Raw genomic sequence first — 22,652 nt, forward strand, 5'->3', positions numbered from 1 at the left:
GGAAAGCAGCCAGAGAGAGATTCCCAGCCCATCACCTCACTGCAGTGCTCATGCAATTACGCCAATGTCTAACTCTAAACTATAGTATGAAATGCCAGTTGAAAAGGTCAGACTCCAAACTACTCCAAGCACAGTAAATAAAATGTGACGCCCATGCAAGAGGAATAGGTTGTTGTATTGTGCTGCATGCGGGTGCTTTCAAAAGTTAGTATCTCTCTATAAGACTATATCTCTGAATTTGGCACAAGCAACTTAGTCTCACATTATACGACCTGTGTTTATTTCTTTTTTCTTTGTGTTTATTATCTGATCTCACAGTAAGAGAAAGGGGATCTGTCGCAACTTCGTCTTCAACCAATGTGCATGAACTGGAAATGACTGTAAGGGCGAAAGCATCGTCATGTCTCGGATGTTCTAAAAATAATGTTCTTTATTGATATAATTAAAAACCAACGCGTTTCACAACATTGTAATCCTGACTATAGGCATGTTGCCGAAACGCGTTGGTTTTAATTATATTAATAAATAACTTATTTTTAGAACATCCATCGGCCTCCAAGAGCTGCATTTTTATCTCAGTCACACCTTAGTCACTTTACACAACTTGTCACATTTGGAATGCATGGTGAGTGATGGTGGTCGGTGATGGTGTGACCGTCTGGGAAGTGGGGACTGGACGGCTTTTCAGTAATACTCCTCCTACCACCACCGTATAGCATACTGTAGTCCTCCCGTCACCATTCATTCGGAACGCTGCGATAGGCCTATACTTTACAAATATTTGTTATTTAATCAGCGAATCAAGAATTGGAGGTCAATAAAATTCGCCATGCATGATTCATAAACAACGAATGTATTGCCAACGTGTCGTATTATCATCTAAACACAGAATAACAACAGAAAGTCTGACGGAGGACATAGAAGTAGCTCTATTTTAAATAGTAAATTCTGATTTGTGATATAATAAATGTATTTTCTTGTCTTCTGCGTTCCGGTGAAGATCAAAGGGGACTGGATGGTTTCAGCAGCATCATTCGTAATCCGTGGGCACGTGCGACTGACACGCGTTGTCCTTCCCAAGTGTTACACTTATTTACAAGTGAAATAAATTACAGAACAAACCCAGTATCCTATATGAGAGCAGTTCTAAAAGAAACGCCCATGCGCACACTTTGGCACCTTTCCATGCAGTTATTTTGGAACGCGAAACAGAGTCTATAAATTCTGGACATGAACATTAAGTGGTAATCAAATGACATTTACACAGAAGCATGGCACACTTTTGATTGAAACACATATTTACTCTCAGTTTCTCCACGTGCTGTAAAAGGGGATCTACGGCGTGCGTAAAATGTATCCTTTTTACGCAAGGATAATTAAACGTGTACGTGAATATCTTGCAGGTTAACGAGATCAAACATAAAATGTAAATGCAGCATTTCTTGGTTCCCATGCAGCCCGGGGCTAATTTGCATCCCGTGGCCAAAGTGATGCTTGTGGGGACGAGAACACTTCCACACTGTCTTTGTAATGATGCATCACTTCTAACAGGTCATAAACTATAGAGCTCAACGCTCCTTTTTTTCCCACGGGAAAAAGCGCCGGAGGACTTCCTTTCACGTCTCCATTAGAACCAACTTGGTTTGGTTTGTCCATTTTAGGAAATATTTAACATAAAATAGACATCAATGATTCAAACGTGACACTGTGCGGCCACTTGTGAAATATCTGACTGTGATATTTGTTACATTGCAGATTTATATATAATATTTATATATATATTAAATCCTCATACTGTTGTTTATTGCAAAATGTTTGTCTTACCACACAAATATGCACATTAATGAGCATTTGATCATTTGGGTTAAGAGCGTTCATTATTTGTTTAAATTCAAATTACTTCGCAGTTTATATTGGCCAATGGCCATAATATGTTTGTTTTGCTATATTCTTGGACATGGATAGAATTCTATTTCCCGATTTAGGTATTTCAACACTTGCAGACATTCTGTTGCTTCTTTGATCATCAAAGCATTATTTGTCAGGGTGTGATTATCTCCTGTGCGCCAACATTGGCACGTGCGCAAGACAAATGGTACGTCTGTAAAAACCCGCTGCTGCCGCTGACAAGTGTCCGAAACCGTTGTGCCAACATTCTTTCTATCCCCATGTATTTTGGCAGTGAAGCCTGTAAAATGTTGTTAACAGCGCACGTGTATCATATATACGCGGCTCGTATACGCACGCAATTTAAGGCTATGGACTATTCAATAAATCCAGTGCATTTGATTGAAGATATATAATATATGCCGCTTCAACTGATTAATAAGATGACTTTGTCTGATCTTGTAATTCTGTGAGAGAGGGGGGGGGGATTTAATCTCCTGCCCAGGACAAATGGAGGTGAGAGCAGGCTACTTCACACCTCTGATCCAAACTCGTGCCAGCCATCCAAGACCGTGGCCCGTTTAGATGTGTTTTTTACTGTAATTTGAATAATCTGTACCCCAACCCCGAATTACCATAACACCAGGATCGTCAATGCTGCTCGCTTCTTTTCAGAGGTGTCAAAGCATGTTGTCACTGTCTTGTGCTCCTAAAGGCGTGTGTGTGAAAGAAGCTAGCAGGCGTCTGTCAGTTTTGCCTATATTAGCAAGTGTTGGCGACTGCAGAAAAACGTTCTCACGACTGACAGTGTCAAAGCTTTAGGGGCGCCATGTGCCAATGGGAACCACATTCCCTCGCGGTAGCACCACTTTATTATGTCAAGCAAGGTTAGAATTCTAACAGGTAATAAGATGATCTTCATCCTGTCCTTTGCCACGGGAAAGCAGTCAGCGAGAGATTCCCAGCCCATCACCTCACTGCTCATGAAGCCAATTTCTAACTCTAAACTATAGTAAATGCCAGTTGAAAATGTTTGACTCCAAACTACTCCAAGCACAGTAAATAAAATGTGACCCCCAAGAGGAACACAGCAAGGCTAAGTCTTGTGCTGCTTTCTATGTTAGTCTCTGTGATATATAAGCGATCATATCTCTGATTTATAACATCAGGTAAAAGGGTATAGGTTACATTTCAAGTCCCACGATTTATGAGTTTATTTGAGTTTACATCTGATTATCTCACACCTTCGCTACTTGACAGTTTGTCACATTTGGAATGCCCCCCACCCCCCACACACATAGACTTTCTGCCCACCTGAAGGATCACATGTGTAGGATACAGAATAGGCACAGTGGATGTTGCAGGCTGATGCTGTACAGCAGAGCAATATGTTATTTGCACATCGACATCGTTGCGGGCAAGACCACCCGCATTTCATTGTATACTTGTATGCCGTGACAAATACATCTCTTGACTTGACAGGGCAAAATAGAAACTGCAATTCATTGGATGGAATATTCATTTTCAATTATTTCTTAATAGGTTTTATATGATGATTACAAAAGTTCAATATAATTTTTTTTATGAATTGATTGGTAGAGTGAAATGTTTGGATAACATGCACTTGAACGTTTAGGCCTATATTGAAATTATGATTTATGTGAACTTTCATTTCAAAACAATCAATGTAGTTTAATTTTCATTTAAAAATCAATTTATTGCATGCATCAGTAGTGACATTGACAATGATGCACAATCATACAATTGTATTTAAAAAAATATATATACCTGCGCCAAGCAGAATATGAGCTACTACATGGTAAGACAATATGCATGTATTTGGTAAAAGATCAGAATATTCACACAATATCAACTAAATGCAAGTTAAATAGGCTATAATATTTCAAATAATACTCAAGATGTTCGAAATACCATGGCTAATGTTATGCAACATTGTGATTGCTGTTCAGTGATAGTATAATTTTAGTGACAGGTGCAATCATCTAGACATTAACACTGGTAAAATTGTCTTCATAGCATTCAAGAGCCCAAAGCACTCTTATTATCTTACTCAATTAATAAACATCATTCTCCAATAACTACTTTATACCATTAGAGTCCTGAAATTATCCCACAGTTGGAATTATTCGTTAGTGTATAGGAGCTATTTGAGTTTTTGTGTTAAGTTTGTAGTTTGTTAAGTTCATCACTGGGTGGCAGCATGGAGCGCATGGGTTTTGAATAAAGGCACAGGTGTGGCTATGTCAATCAAGGTATCTAGGTATGGGTGACGGAGAGATCTCATGGTTTTTACCGCACGAACACACGCACGTATACCCTCGCTCGTTTTCAGTATTATTAACAGCATTATGCAGAAATTATTGTTTGGCTCATCACATGTATTGTTAAATACTTCAATTAAATAGGAACTTCACCCAACGGCAGGTGACAGACTCGACATTGTGTTTTTTTCTAATTGCGTGTCAAAGACGAGGATTCCCGCACCCAACGAGCGTCTACCAGGACATCAGGATAGTTAGTAACATTTCAATTAAGCCCAGATTTAAAGCAAGGATAGGTGAGGTAATTGACCCATCTCAAGCCCGCCCTCTTGATCCTCCATCTGTTGCTTCGCCCGAGAGGTTTGAGATTTTGTCCATTGTAGGAAGGTCACTTCAAAGAGCTCCATTGACCTCTGTGTTCATCTGCCATGGATCTAACAAACACTTGATTAAATATACAGTTAGAAGTGCATATTCCCTAAATAACCAAATATATGCATATTGGAGGTTCATAAATATCCTGGAATTGTGGTTAATCGAGATATTTTGGGGCCCTCTTCCTCTTACTGTCACAGCATGTTGCCAGGCCTCCTCTTCAGACAACATGGCATGGTAAACCAGAATAGAGGTCTTCACGGGTCTACCCAAGCCCTAGGATCCGAGACCCGACCCGGGACCTGTACAGGTTCGGGTCTGTGTTTTATTATGGTCAGCTGGTCAAATGATTATGAGAGAAATGCATGGAAGTGCGGCGTCTCACGGCAGTAAATGGTGATCGATATGAGTTTAATTTTGTTGAGTTATCCTGCTCCTACTGTTGCCACAAGATGGCACTAAATTATCAGATAATTGACCCGCCTTCTTTTCTTGATCCTCCCATCACAACTGTTGCTGAGGGAAGCAACAGTTGAGATTGGAGGATTGAGAAAAGAGGGTGACTCTGCTCAGGAGGTGAAGGGTGGAGGGACAGAGAGCAGAGGTCGGTCTACAATATACAGTAGCAGCACAGATGATAGCAAAACAGCCGTGGCAATGAACTTAAGCCAAAATAACGAGTGGATTAGCCATGCTGTTTCAATTAGCAAGAAGAATAACAGAAAATGTAGATTTACTTTTGTTACCAAATTTCTTGGCAAGGATTGGATGGATTATATGTGTCACGGTCAGGCAGCACTAGGGGAGAAGGCTACTAAAATGAGGTAAGACACAAAATGTAGTTTTGGCAACTTATAGCAAGCAACTGTGAAACTGGTTCTGATCAGGTCTGTGTCTCCTGGGGGGGCGACTGGGTTCGGGTCCAGCATTTCCCGGGTCTGTGTGGTTCCTGGTCTCACCTTTGAATAATAAACAGGTCCAGTCCGGTTCTGGGTAGTACACTTCCGGGTCTTTTTGGGTTTGGGCACAACCTTTTGGACCCACAAAGACTTCTAAGCCAAAAGCCGCTGCCTCCCAGTCCTGCTTAAATACCGCTTGGTAAATCATCAACCTTTTCACATCTTATGTTCTTTGGCGTTCATGTAATGCGTTGGATGGGAGACGACATAGCGGTAGACAATGTTTTAAGGGTATGTGACTCCCGCTCCTCTCCTCTACAAGGCTGTTTGGGTTGAGTCAGTAGCGTTGTTCAGCCTTTCACATCTGGGTTTCTGCTCTGAATTCGTGGCACTCGCTGCAAATGGCTCAGCTCTGCTGGGATAGTCACTGTTATCTGTTACTGTGTGGCGATCTGATTGGGTGGGAGCATCTGTGGGAGGGGTAACAATCACTCGTTCTATGGGCTCATTGGTCGTTTTGTCTGTCACAACAACGTATGTGGGCTCAGGCAGGTGGGCGCTGGAGCGACGCTGCAGTGCATGCTGGGTGCAGGAGAAGGAGCGCTGTCGGGGAGCAGGCTGGGGTGACAGGAAGTGAGGTGTCACCGCTCTGGGAGCTTCCAGTAACCTTTCGCGATCCTCGTCCTCCGAGGTCACCTCCTGCAAGGTGCTGATTGGCCGAGGGGAACGGCCCATGACTCGTGGAGGCACCAGAGCTGTTGCTGATTGGTTGAGCTGTGGTCGCCAGTTCTGGGGGGAGGGGTACTGCACTCTGCCCATTGACCAATCACTAGTAAGACAAGAGGGTGATACAAATATTAGATTGGTATGTACTTCAATTGTCCATGCTGAGATGCATCGCCAGAGAGGTTGGTAAGTCTTTCTGGAATGGAAATGAGCGGACTGAAAAGTCTTAAAGGTCCTGTGTCTTGCTATTCCTTTCACTATTTGGGCAACTTTACACAATTCCTGTGAGTCTATGGAACACATCGGTAAATATTTTTTCAAAAAAATTCATTGTTTTGTATTTCTAATCAAGTACTCTAAAGCAGCATTTTCCACTTCAAGATTTCATGCTGTTTTGGGCTGGGCTCCGCCCATAAGCGCTTTGAGTGACAGTCTGCACTGGCAGAGACATAGAGAGATTGAGGGGGATACTAATTAATTTCGCCGCAGGGAGGCATAATCCCATGGGACAATGCATTGGTAACTTGTTTCAAATGACAATATATACCCCTGTGAATATTATTGCACGGATCGTAATACAGGCGCGCGCGTGGGAGCGTGCGCAATGATATTTTGCAGCAGGTTGACAGTGATATGCAAGTGCTTCCCACTGCGTGTGTCGGCAGTGTGTGTGTGAGTGTGTGGGGTGCTCCGTGTCCCTCTCTCTCTCCCTCTCGCTCGTTCTCTGCTCTCTCTGTCGGCACCCCACGTCAACCTGTTTGAGGAAGTGTCAGTATTTCCACTCGCTCTGTTGTTGAGCGAATGGTTGAGTGTGGCTACAACAATAGAGGGGGCGTAAATTATGAAGATGAGAATTCTTGGACGTCACAGGTACGCGAAATTCAGAATAGCTTAGTTCACTGGGGGAGGATATTGTCTCAACTGAATTGGAGCAATCCGCCAAAATGAGAATTAGAGACACAGACCCCATTGATACAAACCCCCATTGCTAGAAAACAATGCTAAACACTGGAAAAGGCAATTTATAAGACAGGGGACCTTTAATAATTCATGATCTGCTCAGTGCTCATGGCTTTATCAACAGCTAACTTACAGTACATATCTCCATCACATCATGAATGAGTGTTAATATATTTGCATGCGTTATATCCTCAAAACCATACCTCTGAGGTGGTGGGGTCATATCTCGATGCCCAATGACCCCAGAGAAGGAGGCACTTCTCCCAGGCATGCCTGGCGATCCAACCCACGGAGAGTACATCAGGGCACGCTCCTCCCACAGCGTGTCATTGGCCGGTTCCACAGGCATAGGACCTCTCTGGATCCTGTGAGCCAACAGGAGCTCCAGAACCTGGTTTTGCATGCCCTCTTGGGCCACGTCGGTCGGACGCCGCCCCCTTCGGTCATGTAGATCCAGATTGGCACCGTTAATGAGGAGGAACCTGGCAGTGTCATAGCAACCATGGAGGGCGGAGAGGAACAGAGGCGTTTCACCCTATCAAGTAAAGGGGTGGAGTCAGAAGAGTGGAAGTGTCCTACACAAAGTGGGTGTAAATGTTGTAGTTATCATGTTATTATTAATGTATACTGTTATTACACCTGTGTGCAAAGCATGTAAGGGGTATTGTAATCACTCATATCTGTGTGTGTGTTTTGTCCATCACAGTGATAAAAAAAAAAAAAAAAAAACATTTCTTAACCAATTTCGCTCAAACTTGGCAGATAGGTTGACAGGACAGCAAAGCACCTGCACTGTTGAATTTGATCCGGTCAAAGATCACAGACCAAGGTCAAAGCTTTAGCCAATGGTTTGTATAGCAAGGACCAAAGATGTCGACCACAAGCTAGGTCTACTCAGTCCAACCAATCCTACAGATGATGCGGGATCGAGCGTTCGGCTCTATTGCACCTTGCCTCTGGAATGCCCTTCCTGACCACCTCAGAACTGTCCCCTCCATTTGCCTCCATTGAAGAAACACTTGACTTGACTCTACTTGTATCATGGATTCTGAAAATGGTTACACCCCTCATAACCAAACAGATCAACCAAAGACGGTGACATTGAAATCCCACCTTGTTGTCCTGCAGGTCCACTGCGGCGCCATAGCGAACGAGGGTTCTCGTGAGGGAGAGGTGGTTTACCGAGCATGCCCAGTGGAGGGCTGACCGCCCTGGGAGACAGAGAGGGAGGGAGGGAGCGCATCCGGAGTAGAGGGGAGGTTGAGGGGAAGACGGGAAGGAGTAAGTCAGCCGGTGAACAACCATTACACAACAGAGTCAAGCCCAGGAGGAGAAGGCGGAGGAGAAGGAGGAGGAGAGAATGGAGCGATTAGAGGGGAAGATAAGTGTCTCGGCCCAAGTGAGAAGGAGATAAAGGAAGGGAACAGCATGGGACGAACGAGGGAGAAATAAGTGAGAAAAAGCGAGAGAAAGAGAAAGAGAAAGAAAGAGAGTGCCAGGGAAAGAGGAAACCAAGCTTCAAAGTTAATGTGTCCATCCACCCGAGCCTTGGGCACCAGAGCACATTAATTCTGGTCAGAGTCAGAGGTCAGCAACAGAGGTTCTGGAGGGAGGAGGAGGTGTAGGGGGAGGCATCAGAACAGGAGGGAAGGGACACAAAAAAGGGGGACGTGAGAGAAACGGGGTTAAGTTACACCGGTTACTCAACCCCTCAGTGTGCAAGTAAGAATCAACAGCTTGTTCACAAGCCGCTGTCGTGACACGGTGTTGGTGTGACTTTCCAGAAATTATATGACTTTCCCTTCGAGCAGAGATTTTAAAGTAGCATTCCTCAATTCTTGCTCCTGTCGCGATTTGAAGTTGTGGCACGTTTTGTAAACAGAAATGGTCGGGTCTTATTGTGCGCGTTGAGTCAGACATTCCGGACTGCTACTTTAAAAGGATAATCCAATAATTTTAAGAAACCTCTCTGATATGTTACTGTCAGTACACCACCCAAGAGGTTTGAAGGATTAGAAATGGTTCTAACGATGCTAGTGGAAGTCAATGGGGACCCCAAACTATGTTTCTGAAACAGGCAGCACCTTCCAAACAGCTTCTGAACTGTTTCACAACGTAATAACTATAGAGAAGGTCTTTAAAACCCAATCAGTGATCCAAACGTGTACAAATGGGCAGCCCCACCACCCAAAAAAAACACATGTTTTCATCCATTCTTGATACATACATTAGAATACAGATAAATATAAAAAGAAAATTGCTGGTAATGTGGGTTATGGATTAAGAAAATTCCAATGTGCATATCTCTGAAAAATGTATATCGTTTGTATATCAATGTGGAGTATATTCACATACATACAGAGTCTGATCTGGGGATGGAAAATTCCAATGTGCATAGTATGTAACGGAACGTAGACCAAATGCGCCCACATTTTTATAGGATTCTAGCACATTTTCATAATAATAGCGAATACCGGTATTACCGTTTTCATTGAGGTTTCTTACAAATTAACGATGCTTTATGTTGTCCTTTATATGCCGATTATCATTAAAATCTTAAATTGTACCATATGTCCCCCTTTAGACAACATATGTAACGCTACCAGCGCACTTTTGTTAAGATAATTAGTTTACCATTCGCGGTCGCTATACCGAGGTTGCAGTAATAGTTTACCGCTGTTCAGATCACGGCGAAGAATAGACACATCCCAGTGACCTGTGCTAAGGATCTTGGGAAATGTATTCATGTAGTTTTCAACATTTTCACCTTTTAATTTTAAACCAATGCTGCCATCTACTGACAACAGAAAGTGTTGTCTATCGTCACTTCCGTATACAGCGTCGCCCGAAACCCATTCTAGAGATTCCCACTTTTTACTGGGAATGGGGCGTGGCCGTATTTGGTCCCAGACAATAAGAGTGGCTGCGATTGGTCACCGTGACGTTATGTGAATTAGGGGTGTAAAGGTAAACATATCCGTACCGAACCGCTTCAGTGTGTACCGTACCGTACCGAACGGCTGTGTACCGAACAAATACAACAGTATGTTAACCACTAACGACCGCCCACCGGGGGCTGTTTTTTCACAATCTAATATAATATTATTATTATTTTTTTCCTTTACAAGTTGATTATTAATTTCAATATAGAATATTCGTTGACAGCCCTACAAGTACAATTAGTTACTGCACCCCTGAGTGGAACATGGAAAGCCAAACTCCCCCACTGTACCGAAAACCCGTACCGAACCGTGACTTCAAAACCGAGGTACGTACCGTACCGTGGTTTTTGTGTACCGTTACACCCCTAATGTGAATATACTCCACATTGATATACAGTCAAAACAAATCACTGATTGAAGCTTTGAATATGATTTTTCAGAGACCTAGATTGGGCCCCCATTGACTCTGACAAGCATTGCTAACCAATTATAATTTCCACTTGCAATATCTCAAAAATCAAAACAACAGTCCAATATTTCTGGATGGAGTCAAATCACAAATCTGACAAATCTGAGAGGCGTCTTAACCCTTTCACTGCCGCACTACCAAACGGTTAACCCTTTCACTGCAACAATACACAGAAGGTTAACCCTTTCACTGCCACACGACAGCAGATTAACCTGTTATAGTGATAGTAAAGGGTTAACTGTAGTGTGGCAGTGAAATGGTTAAAATGGAAGGCGTTTCATTTTGAAATCATGGCATATTGGGTGGGACAGTGAGGCAGTACCAGTGTGATCAGTGTTGTTGACTGGAACTCCAGCACGGAGCAGCTCCAGGACCACCCTGTCCAGTCCACTGCGGACCGCTCGGATCAGAACCACTGAGCCATCCGGGCCGCACCACTGCACTGGGGCTGTCTGTCCACAAAACAGGGTAACATGATTAGTAATGTTATCACAGGATTCTCGAAACACAATTTTTTATTCAATTTTGAGTTTGTTTTTAATTTAACCCTTTGTATGTACAATGATTTTCAATTCATTCTGTTCTACATAATTGAATTGGCCAATAATGGCTTGTATTTATCTTCAGTTGCTTCTCAATAACTTGTATATTACAATGATGAAGAAAATACATTTAAAAAGTTATAATTCGAATTTGAAAGGGAATCCAATTCTTGAATGGAACATACAACCCGCCTCTTTATAGTCCATATAACGTGATACAGATTGAGAGGGGGGGGGGGCGAGAGAGAGGAGAAAAACAATGAAAATTAAAGGTAAAAATAGAGAGGGTAAATTAATCAGCTGTGCTCTGAAACGGTCAGGAACATGAGCGATGGAGGTGAAGACAAACAGTCCCACTGCCACAGTCACCATGTTGAGACTGTTGTGTTGTGCCAATTTGAAAGAGTGCAGTGAAGAGAGAGGGGGGAGAGGGAGGGAGAGAGAGAGAGTCGAGAGGAGAGAGAAAGAGAGAGAGAGAGAGAGAGAGAGATAGAGAGAGAGAAAGAACACACCTGCTGAGGAGGACTGAGGAGTGGAGGGGGGATGGCGCTTCTCTCCCATCCTCTAGGTGGAGCTGAGGAGGAGCAGGAGACATTTAAAGAGGATCATGGTTATTTCATTTCAACCTATAGCATTAAATAATTATATATATATATATATTTGTATCATCTGGCATCAATTGGACCAGGTATGAGTGAGCTTTGTGCTTTTCTGGGTGCTGGAATTCTGTTTGGAAAATGTAGTTTCAAATGAATAGGCTAAGTTGTTTCATGTAGTTAGTACAGAGAATGGGGCTTTTTTGGGGGGAGGGATTCAAACCAAAACAAAGTGTTATAATAACCAAATATCTAATGAACTAACCACTATAACAAACATCTTCCTTGGAGTATCAGTTACACAGAAGTATAGTAGAACATGTATTTAAATGTATTATAGATTAAATTACCTTTTAAAAGGTGCACTATGTTGTTTTTTGAGAGACATCGTTTACAAAGGCAGGGCCCGCAATTCTATATGTAATATAGAAACATATATAAATATGTTAGCAAACATATTCTAGGCTTACGTTTCGTTCACAGTGCCTTTCATTTATTTTAACACAAGATAGAATAATTCTAAGAATTACAGAAAATGTCTTTTGCAGGCTCTGCAAACAAATATCCTCCTACGAAACTGCATAGTGCACCTTTATGTTAAAGGGGAACTATTTTACTCTTTTTTTCACTATTTGGGCACTTTTACACAATTCCTGTGAGTCTATGGAACACCTCTGTAATATATATATTTTTTTTTATTCATTGTTTTGTATTTCTAATCAAGTCCTCAAAAACAGCATTTTTCTACCTCAAGATCTCGAGCTGTTTTGCAGCCGCAGCTGCAGGTGCCACCTAAACCACTGTGGCCTGCGCCGTCTGCTGAACATTAACATGCAGCAGTGACTATATGACATCACATATAGGCACATTTTCAAACGACTCAGTTCAGTGAGGGTGAATATTGTGAGAGGAGAATTGGAAGAATGCGCCAATATGAGAATTTTGAGACATAGATCATATTAATATAAGTTCACATAGCTAGGAAACAATGCTAAACACTCAAAAAGGCCATTTATAAGATAGTTCCCCTTTAAAAAGATAAACAGCCATAGCTACATTGTGTTGTGAACTTTCCCCATTGCAACGGAACAATAATGGTGTGTATGTGTACAGTCCTACTCAAGCTAAGCTAAACAGGGAGAGGAAACAGGAAGTGAGGTCCTTACGCTGTACTGGCCTGTGTGGCTGTGAGTGGCCGGAGCGATAGTGTTTCTGCTCCATGGTCCTGTGGTCGTGGATAGAGGGGTCCTCCTGACGTCTGGAGCATCGTGCATTGATGTCCTCCATGGAACTCTGGGTAAAGTCTGTGTCACTTCCTATATCCAGGTCCCTTTTGAGAGGTCTGGAATGAAAGGAAGGTTGACAAAGGCAACACTTAACTCTTTCTCTGCCAACAACAATTATATACGTTATTGGGCGCCATCCTTTGAACGGTAACCACGTATATATACACGTTATTTGATCGTTTTTCGATCGATATTCATTATTCATCCAGGGACCTTGGTGTTACCATAGGGAATGAGTCTGAGATCGCAAAAGTCCAAAACCGCCGCTTGGTAGGATGTGGCCGGTATTGCACATCCTTTGAAACTCTGTGTATTGGGCTGTGGGTCGATTATATTGGTCCGGGCGGACTTTTCTAGTAACCTGAACCTAGGGCTTCACCTGATGATCGCATTGAATCGTTTTCTGGACCCCCGATTCATTATGCTGTGGTGGGTTATGTCGTGGGCCAAATTGACATACAATCTACCAGATGGCAATCAAATAATTGGAATATTCTTTTTGGAATCCCACCGGCCACAGGTAAGAGCAATTTAACGTCAATTTCAGCTTGATTGTGCCTTGTTTTCATAGCTATCGCCCTGATCAGCGTATGTTGTTGTACTAACTAATGCCGTTATTGACAATCAATTAATCAGAAACGACCCCCCCCCCCCCTTTCATGCATTCATGATGGAACATAATACCGATCATATGCATTTGAATTTTGTATTGTAGCGTGTGTAGGGACGAAATGCCAATGGATTAAGTATAATACACGTCGCAGGCTATTACTAGCCTCCCAGAAATTATCCTAAACCGCTCTAAAACCATACTTATATTCACCATGGTATAAAACGGGAATGGATGGATGGAAAATGTATTTCTTTTTCACATCATGAACGATAGATGAATAGCACATAGCACTCCATAACTCAGCTTCCCGGAATTAGCCCGGATCACTCTGAAACTATACAATATTCACCACGGGATAACATGCGAACGTATACATGAAAAAATTTACTCTTTTTTACATATTGGACTACAAATAGTGTCTGTCAAATGAGCCAGACTATTTTCTCCATAGCTATAATATAGAATATACAATAGATCTGCAAAGGTTGTGAAATGTCATGAAAATAGGGAATGGAAAGCTGGCGCTAGAGAGCAGAGATGGGGCATGGCTATGGAGTTGAATGAGTTAATGATCATAAAAAAAAATCATAGCGGGTCCAAAATAAATGTTGTTTACATGTTGCAGGTATATAATCCCCTCCCTACTTCCCATTTCCCCACATGGAATGCACCCGATTGAATAAATTACATGCTGGTGCTCTAGTGCGACATCTAGCGGCTGAATGTTATCTATAGCACCTTTAAAACAGACGGGTAGAAAGAGTGGCATTAACTCATTCAGCGCCAGCTGTTATCCTCATCCTGTAGTCCGTGGGCCACGCTAAAAGATAGGCATTTTCACTGTGTGTCACGATGTTTGCAGAGCTATATCTATATTCTATATTATAGCTATGGAGAATATCCTATGGCTCATTTGACAGTCACTATCTCTCGTCCAACATGTAAAAATGGTTAATTCTTTCATGTGTTATCCCGTGGTGAATATTGTATAGTTTCAGAGTGATCCGGGCTAATTCCTGGAAGCTGCGTTATGGAGCACTATGTGAATTTTGCTAAAGTCGTTCGCGTTGCTCACCTGGACACATTACTATTTCCAAATCAAACGTATATAATAGGTATTATGTTACATCATGAATGCATCAAAGGGGGGGGGGGGGGGGTGTTTTGTGATGCTCTGATCGTCAGCAACGGCATATGTTTTGAATACTACATACGTCGATCGTTGCGATCGATGTAAAATCATTGTTGGATCAAAGTAGGATTGATGTCATATAGTCCTTACCTTTACTAGGAGGTATCCCAAAATGAATATTCCAATTGTCTGATCGCGATTTCCAGTATTGATGTCCATCGGGTCCCTGACATGAAATGGCACAAAATATCCATCAAGTGTGTTCCACGCGTTCCAAGTTGCTCGAAAGAAACGTTTCACTTGGCTTAGTCTAAATTCTCCGCCCGGACCATATACAATGTAACACACAGTGTGAAATAAGGTTTCAAAGGGTAGGCGATACTGCCACCTAGCAGGATTCGGCCGGTATTGCACTCTCGGGGTCTCAGAATAAGTTCCAATGGTAACACAGAGGTCCGTGAGAGTGTATAGGATATTAAAATCGGAAAAAAAGGAAAACGGATATATACGTTATTGGCACTCAACGGTTGGCGAGCAAACACGAAACACGTATATATATCCGTTAATGGCACAGAAAGTGTTAAGACCTCATTTAAACCTCACATGTTTTCCCCATAATCCAGATAAGACATCCATCCATCGTGTTAATAATACCAGGTGCAAATGAGCTCTCCGTCTCTGTAACTGTAACACAGGAAGGACTGGAGGCGTTTTATATCTGCAGCCATTGTACAGAATGAATTCTATATCTCAACTGACATCATTGTTTCAGTGGCAGACTAAACATCCCCCTCACACCCCCCACTCACCGCATTCTAATGGCGTCCTCGCCCAGAGGCTCCCTCCTCCTCCTCTTCTCAGCCTCCTTGGCCTTCTTCTTCTTCCTCATCCCGCTCCTCTCCTTCTCCCTCCCGGACCGGACCCTCTGCTCCCGGCGGCCCGTGTGCTGTGCCCAGGCCTTGGCACCTCCTCCTCCTCCGCCACCGTCGCTGTTGTCCGTCGCTGTGGACCGGTGTCTCACCCCGTCATCGCCGCACTCCCTCTCTGCCCGCTGCCGCCTCACCCGTCTCACCACCAGGACCACGGCCAGGGCCAGGAGCAGTCCCAGGCCCGTCGCCACGCCGATCACAGCCCATATCCACGTGGGAGTCGCCTCTGTGGGAGGGGGGGGGGAAGAGAGCAAGGGACATTTGTGTGAGAAACGATTACCCGGTAGCGTGAATATTAAAGGCAACCTACTTGTGTTCAGCTTTTCTCTGATTGGCCACGACCCCCCGCCCCCTTTTGCCGCGAACGCGGCAGCAGAGGTCCCTGCAAGGTCCCAAATTAAATGAATGAAGCGCGCAGCGAACGCGGCAGCAGAGTGTATAATGTTATTTCGCGGAGCATAATGTATAATGTTATTTCGCCCGTTTGTAACGTCATAACATCAGTGGAGGCTGCTGACTGATTAACTCGAAACTGTACAATTGTAACGTTATATGTTATTTCGCGTATAATGTTATTTCGCCCGTTGGAGGCTGCTGACTGATTAATAATAAGCTCTCTTTATTTCGCGGAGCATAATGTATAATGTTATTTCGCGTTTGTAACGTCATAACATCGCTGGAGGCTGCTGACTGATTAATAATAAGCTCTCTTTATTTCGCTTCCATTCATTTTGGGGACGATGTTCAAATATCATACTTCTGAAGTATAAACAAACTATACTGCTGTGACGATTTTGAATTGTAACGTTATATGTTATGTAAGGGATAATGTATAGCTACGAGGTCATTGTCGCAAAATAATTGACCGACACGTAGTTTAAAATACCGAGCCGCTTCGGCGAGGTGTTTTAAACGTCAGTGAAGGTCAATTATTTTGCGACAATGACCGAGTAAAGCTATACATTATCCCGCTTATTACATGGCTAACTTACTAACAATATACCTAATTCATTTGACAAATCGCAGTTGTTCTGTGGCTCTGTCAGCCCAAATAAAGTGATTATTATTATCGCGGGCAGCCTCTGTTCGCTCCGCTGTGTTCTGGCTCCGCTCGTCGCTCCGCCCCCGTCATCGCCGGCAGAACACCGGCAGTGTCTAATTGCACTGAAACAGTGTGTGTCAGTGGGCTTGATTGCGAACAGCTGCGCACAGCGGTCATTATTGAAAAAACAGCGGTCATTATTGAAAAATAATGACCGCTGTCGGGGGGCTATTGACCAATCACAAGCAAGCATTTCGGCGAATGTGAAAACGCCATGTAATAATTCGCGTATAATGTTATTTCGCCGGTTGGAGGCTGCTGACTGATTAATAATAAGCTCTCTTTATTTCACGGAGCATAATGTATAATGTTATTTCGCGTTTGTAACGTCATAACATCGCTGGAGGCTGCTGACTGATTAATAATAAGCTCTCTTTATTTCGCTTCCATTCATTTTGGGGACGATGTTCAAATATCATACTTTCTGCCGCGTCCTCTCTGCCGCGTAACAACACACAGAGCGGCGCGGCGCGGATAAGGGCGTGTGCTAGGGCGGTCACGTGGCCGTGTGGCCAATCAGGGAAACGCTGAACGAAAAGCTGAACACAAGTAGGTTGCCTTTAATATTCACGCTACCCGGTAAGATAGTGTTTTGTGAATGTTGTCCTGCCACTGCCGTCTCTGTTTACATAGCGATATATTGGATTGAATACGTCATATTTCTTCAGTCTTAAATTATTATTCGAGCCTTTGATACAAGGACTGACGGTATGTAACTGCTCCAGTTTTACATACATCTTTAGACTGTAAATGATGTGTTTACATTTGCAATTTTTGCAAACATATTGGAGGAAAATGTACTTATATTTTAAGTTATGATGGGAAATTAAAGGTGCTATAGATAACATTAGCCACTAGATGCCACACTAGAGCACCAGCATGTAATTTATCAGGTGCATTCCCTGTGGGGAAATGGGAAGTACAACATTCATTTTGGACCCGCAAAAAAATTTCTATGATAAATTCATGAATCAGTATTTTATTTGGAGAAAAGCTATTTATTCCACACCTTTTTAAAAGCCCTGTGGATGTATTATTATTATTTATTCTTTTAATAATTACTCTACATAAAATGTTTATCTTATTTAGCTTATTTTCCATCTACATACATCTATTTAGTCAAATAAATGCTGCATTGTATCGTTAAACGTATCACTTGGCCGTAAGGCTGGTGTGACAGAGAACATCATCTGTACCTTGGAAATTAAAATGTGTTCTGGTGTGTGTGTGTGTGTGTGTGCATCAAAGCACAAATACAGAGTGTGCACACACACACACACACACACACCACACACCACACACGCACGCAGTAGGCCCAATTTAACCTACCACTGGTTTCCTCTACCAGCTCTTCCTCCTCTCTCCCTCCTATTTCCTCCCGGACGCCTCTCACACTGACGAGGTCCTTCAGCTCGGGCAGCGAGGGAAGCGCAGCGCGCCTCAGTGACGTGGCAGCGCGCAGGAAGCTGGCCGCCTCGTTGGCATTGGGGAAACAGGTCGAGGGCAGACGGGAGCACGGCCTGTTGTCCACTTGTAGGAAGAGGATGGAGCTGTTGAGAGAGAGAGAGAGACATTTTCCTGTGTAAGCCCCGTGTCCTGGAGGGGGAGGGTAGAATTAGGTTGATGTTTCACATTTATTAATAATAATAAGTGTTGTTATTAAAGGGGCACTTAATTACAGCACCATGAAATTATGTAGATGTCTTATAGGGATACCTTATCATTTAATTGAGGTGTAATTAATACACAACACACAGATTCAATGTCCCCAATTACATCATCGGTGGCTAACTCATTTACTCAATAACTGTCAAGCTAAATTAATGTCTGCAGAACGGTTTAGGGTTTTTGGACTTGTATGAGATTAGAGATTAGATTATATGCAAAATAAATAATCAACTGTCAAACTGAGCCATGTTTGTTTCTTTGCTATGCGTCACTTGGTGTTCTGACAACAGGGACCACTTAGGAAACACCTGTTTTATTTGCTTATAATTTATTTTTATTTATTTTATTTTTATTTTCTCTCAATAAACTCATTCAAAAAGTAAAAAGTAGGTATGAACAAAGGTAGGTGAGAACAAATAGCAGGAATGAGCAGCAGTGAATAGCGGGGCTGGCCTGGGCTACATACAGGACACGGAGCAGCAGTGAATAGTGGGGCTGGCCTGGGCTACATACAGGACACGGAGCAGCAGTGAATAGTGGGGCTGGCCTGGGCTACATACAGGACACGGAGCAGCAGTGAATAGCGGGGCTGGCCTGGGCTACATACAGGACACGGAGCAGCAGTGAATAGTGGGGCTGGCCTGGGCTACATACAGGACACGGAGCAGCAGTGTGGGCTACATACAGGACCCGGAGCAGCAGTGAATAGTGGGGCTGGCCTGGGTTACATACAGGACACAAAGCCGCAGTGAATAGTGGGGCTGGCCTGGGCTACATACAGGACACGGCAGCAGTGAATAGCGGGGCTGGCCTGGGCTACATACAGGACACGGAGCAGCAGTGAATAGTGGGGCTGGCCTGGGCTACATACAGGACACGGAGCAGCAGTGAATAGTGGGGCTGGCCTGGGCTACATACAGGACACAGGGCAGCAGTGAATAGTGGGGCTGGCCTGGGCTACATACAGGACACGGCAGCAGCAGTGAATAGCGGGGCTGGCCTGGGCTACATACAGGACACGGAGCAGCAGTGAATAGTGGGGCTGGCCTGGGCTACATACAGGACACGGGGCAGCAGTGAATAGTGGGGCTGGCCTGGGCTACATACAGGACACGGGGCAGCAGTGAATAGTGGGGCTGGCCTGGGCTACATACAGGACACGGGGCAGCAGTGAATAGTGGGGCTGGCCTGGGCTACATACAGGACACGGGGCAGCAGTGAATAGCGGGGCTGGCCTGGGCTACATACAGGACACGGAGCAGCAGTGAATAGCGGGGCTGGCCTGGGCTACATACAGGACACGGGGCAGCAGTCCTTTCTCATACACAGACTGTTCATAGCCAAAGCACACTCATTATCCAGAGCTATGCCAAGGAATCCCTATGGGTTTAAAGGAACACACCAACATTATGGGCTTACCGTCTTCTCCACATTCAGAGAAGAAGATATATACCAGTTTCCTCTCTGTGCGTTCAGTAGAAAGCTATCTGACTGCAAGCTAGCCTAGCTTAGTACAATGAATGGAAGTGGATAGGGGCCATTAGCCTAGCTTAAAACAGCAGGGGAGGTGTTATTGGCCAACAGCTAGGCTAGCTAGTCGATATCCTCCATTCATTTGTGCTAAGCTAGGCTAGCTTGCAGCAGGATAGCTTTCTACTGGAAACTGGTATTTATCTTCTTGTCTGACTCCGTTTCTTTAACTGTCAAGTACAGTATCAGTTTTTCTTGACACAAAATGTTTTGAGGGCCCTTCATATTGCACATCATGTGATCTTTCTGAAGAGTGTATTCAACTTTGAATTAAAACCATTATTGAGTGCCTCTGATGAGAATCTGTTTTAAGTTTTCAGAGGAACAGTGTTTTCCAACTTTAGCAACTTATAATGGTAAGTTGGTGTTAGTTTCCCCCTCTCGCGTTGTGTACATTTGTAGTTTGTGTACTTTCTGGTGATATATCACATTCACACATCAAGTGATTTGATTTAAAGTTTTACACATTCTAGAACAGTGTTCTAGCAAATTGAATGAGAAAGAGGCTACCTCCTTCTATTCCAGTAACTCAAAGGTACAACTATGGTCACAACTTCTGACACTCCCAGTTATACCACTATTAACACAGACACGTAGCCCTATGCTTACCCGTTTGAATCGACAGAGGACACCTGAACCAACAGGTCAGCGAGCTGCTGGGGGTCAAGGGTGAATATGTTCCTGTTGGTGGCCAGGGGGGCGGTGCCTCGCAGCTTGAGTGGCGTCCGGAGGAGGACGCTGAGGGCCCAGAGCAGGGAACTGTTGGAGAAGGTGCCACGTTGCAGGGGGACCTGGGTGTGAAGGACCAGGGTGCCTTTAGCCCACAGAGGGGTCTGGTGCCTGAAGCAGTCGCTGCCATCCCAGCCACAGGGGGCGCTGTTGCAGCCCAGCTCGCAGTGAGAGTTGGAGTAATGGTCGCGACAGTACTGGATGTGGCCAGGACTGAGACAGACGAGACCAGTGGGAATTAAAGGGATGTGGAGAGAGAGAGGGAGGGAAGGTAGAATGAGAGAACAGCAAAGAGATCGTCTTCTTTTCGGAATCAAAACATCCAGCGATCATGAGGTGAAAACGCTTCTAGTCAATGGCTGTAATAGAGATGAAGGATGACGGTTGAGAGATTTACTTGCAGTGGCCCTTGTCCTTCACACAGTCAAAGCCGTCCCTCAGACACTCCGGCTCCATGCACTCCCGGTCACAGGACCCGTCTCCAAACTTGTCCTTACACTGTCTGGTGACGGGACACTGGCCCCATGGGTCACCTGACGCTGCTGTGGCGCGTGCACACACACACACACACACACAATAATAAACAAAATAGCAGGAGAAAAATTAAATAAAATCAGGCTGCTGTTGTGATTCTACAGCTTGTTGATGCAGACAGGCTGCATCAGGCTGCTGTGGTGATTATACAGCTTGTTTTTAAAATGAGTTGAAGCCTTGATTGTGGAACTGACCCAGATGTTCAAATCACGCATTGTTGAAGAGCACTAACGACTCGAGCATTCATAACACTGTGAGCCAAGCCATAAAAGGTGTGTCCTGACATGGGACCGTTAAGGGGAACAGGAAATAGGCCTGACACAAACAGGAAGTTTCCAGAAGAGGCGAATAGCAACAGGAAATGGAGTGGGCTGGGACCTGATAAAGGTCAAAGGTCATCACCATGGTGTAAAGGAATGTAATGGGACAATGGACTTGGCAGGTGTGCGCAGGACAATAAAATCATAACAGCAGATAGTGCAGTATGAACAATGGAGCTGAAATTAGACATGTTGAGTATTTTACAGTTTTTCTCGCCGACAGCCAAAGCAAAGGGGTCTTTTCGGCTGATACATGAGGGAGGGTGAAACAATGACGATAACAAAATGAAGACAACAGAACCTGTGAACAAGCCTAAGAACGCTGTTCAAAGTAACTGAATCAGTTTTCAAACATTTTAAATTCAGGGTCACAATTGAAAAAAAAAAAAGATTTCCCACATAATCTCACACGGATCCACAAAACTATAAATGGTCCTGTACAAATTCATTTTGTTTGAGGGTAACCAAGTTAAGAGTTGGAACATATTCCAGGAAGTATTAAATATACAATTTAGTGAATTGATGAAAATGAAAAAGGTTCAACTTCAAGGTCATAGTTGTTAACATGTCCTGACAAAGCTATTTTTTTTCATCATTGTATTGATGTATTCAATACTTATATAGCATCATGACAACATCACACATCAACACTTTTAACTCAATAACAATATCCATGGAGAAATGATGACTAACTAGGATGACTATGGAGAATAGGTACTCAAACCCATTGAGGCAGTGAGGTTAAGTAGTGGCGCCTCAGGCAGCAGGTACACTTTTACAACAGATGACTTTGTATCACACACTCGTGTGAGCGGAGAAGATGACAAACTCACCTTCATACATCCTGCTCAAGCCCAGCAGTGCAAATATCCTCACGACGAGTAGCATCTTGGGGTCAACCTGGTCCCCTGAAGAAAAGGGCCTTCACTCGTCCTCCCGGCTGTATCCTCCAGTCTGGGTAAAGATCTTCTGATTCAGCCGAGCCTGGTTCCGATCTCCACGACGTCGGTAGTGACCATCAACCAGGTTCCTCTGTGGCTTTGTAGTCCAACTGGACTCCTGCTGGTGTTTCACGATGGAACCGTGTGAACGATCTCTGTCTGAAGTGCCCCCCCCCCCCCCCTCCACACA

At 43.8% G+C, this 22,652-nt stretch overlaps 1 protein-coding gene across 3 annotated transcripts; it reads right to left on the reverse strand.

Moving 5' to 3' along the window:
* Positions 1–3,495: 3,495 nt before the first annotated feature.
* On the reverse strand, positions 3,496–22,563 carry notchl (notch receptor, like). 3 transcript variants are annotated; one of them, XM_084335769.1, is made up of 11 exons: positions 22,355–22,563; positions 21,065–21,206; positions 20,548–20,880; positions 18,070–18,290; positions 15,519–15,864; positions 12,845–13,020; positions 11,595–11,656; positions 10,863–10,992; positions 8,243–8,340; positions 7,333–7,664; positions 3,496–6,272 (listed from the first exon to the last, which is right to left on the reverse strand). In XM_084335769.1, the coding sequence occupies exons 1-11, from the start codon at positions 22,407–22,409 to the stop codon at positions 5,759–5,761; spliced, it is 2,409 nt and encodes an 802-aa protein (XP_084191895.1). In that variant the 5' UTR covers positions 22,410–22,563; the 3' UTR covers positions 3,496–5,758. The 3 variants fall into 3 exon arrangements, 2 of the variants coding, with proteins under 2 accessions (XP_084191895.1, XP_084191894.1); XM_084335768.1 differs by having other exon boundaries at positions 21,065–21,209; XR_014620761.1 differs by lacking the exon at positions 3,496–6,272 and having other exon boundaries at positions 7,618–7,664; positions 8,243–8,732; positions 21,065–21,209.
* Positions 22,564–22,652: the final 89 nt, after the last annotated feature.

Source organism: Notolepis coatsorum (genome assembly GCF_963971535.1).
Source record: "Notolepis coatsorum genome assembly, chromosome: 19".
Lineage (NCBI taxonomy): Eukaryota > Metazoa > Chordata > Actinopteri > Aulopiformes > Paralepididae > Notolepis > Notolepis coatsorum.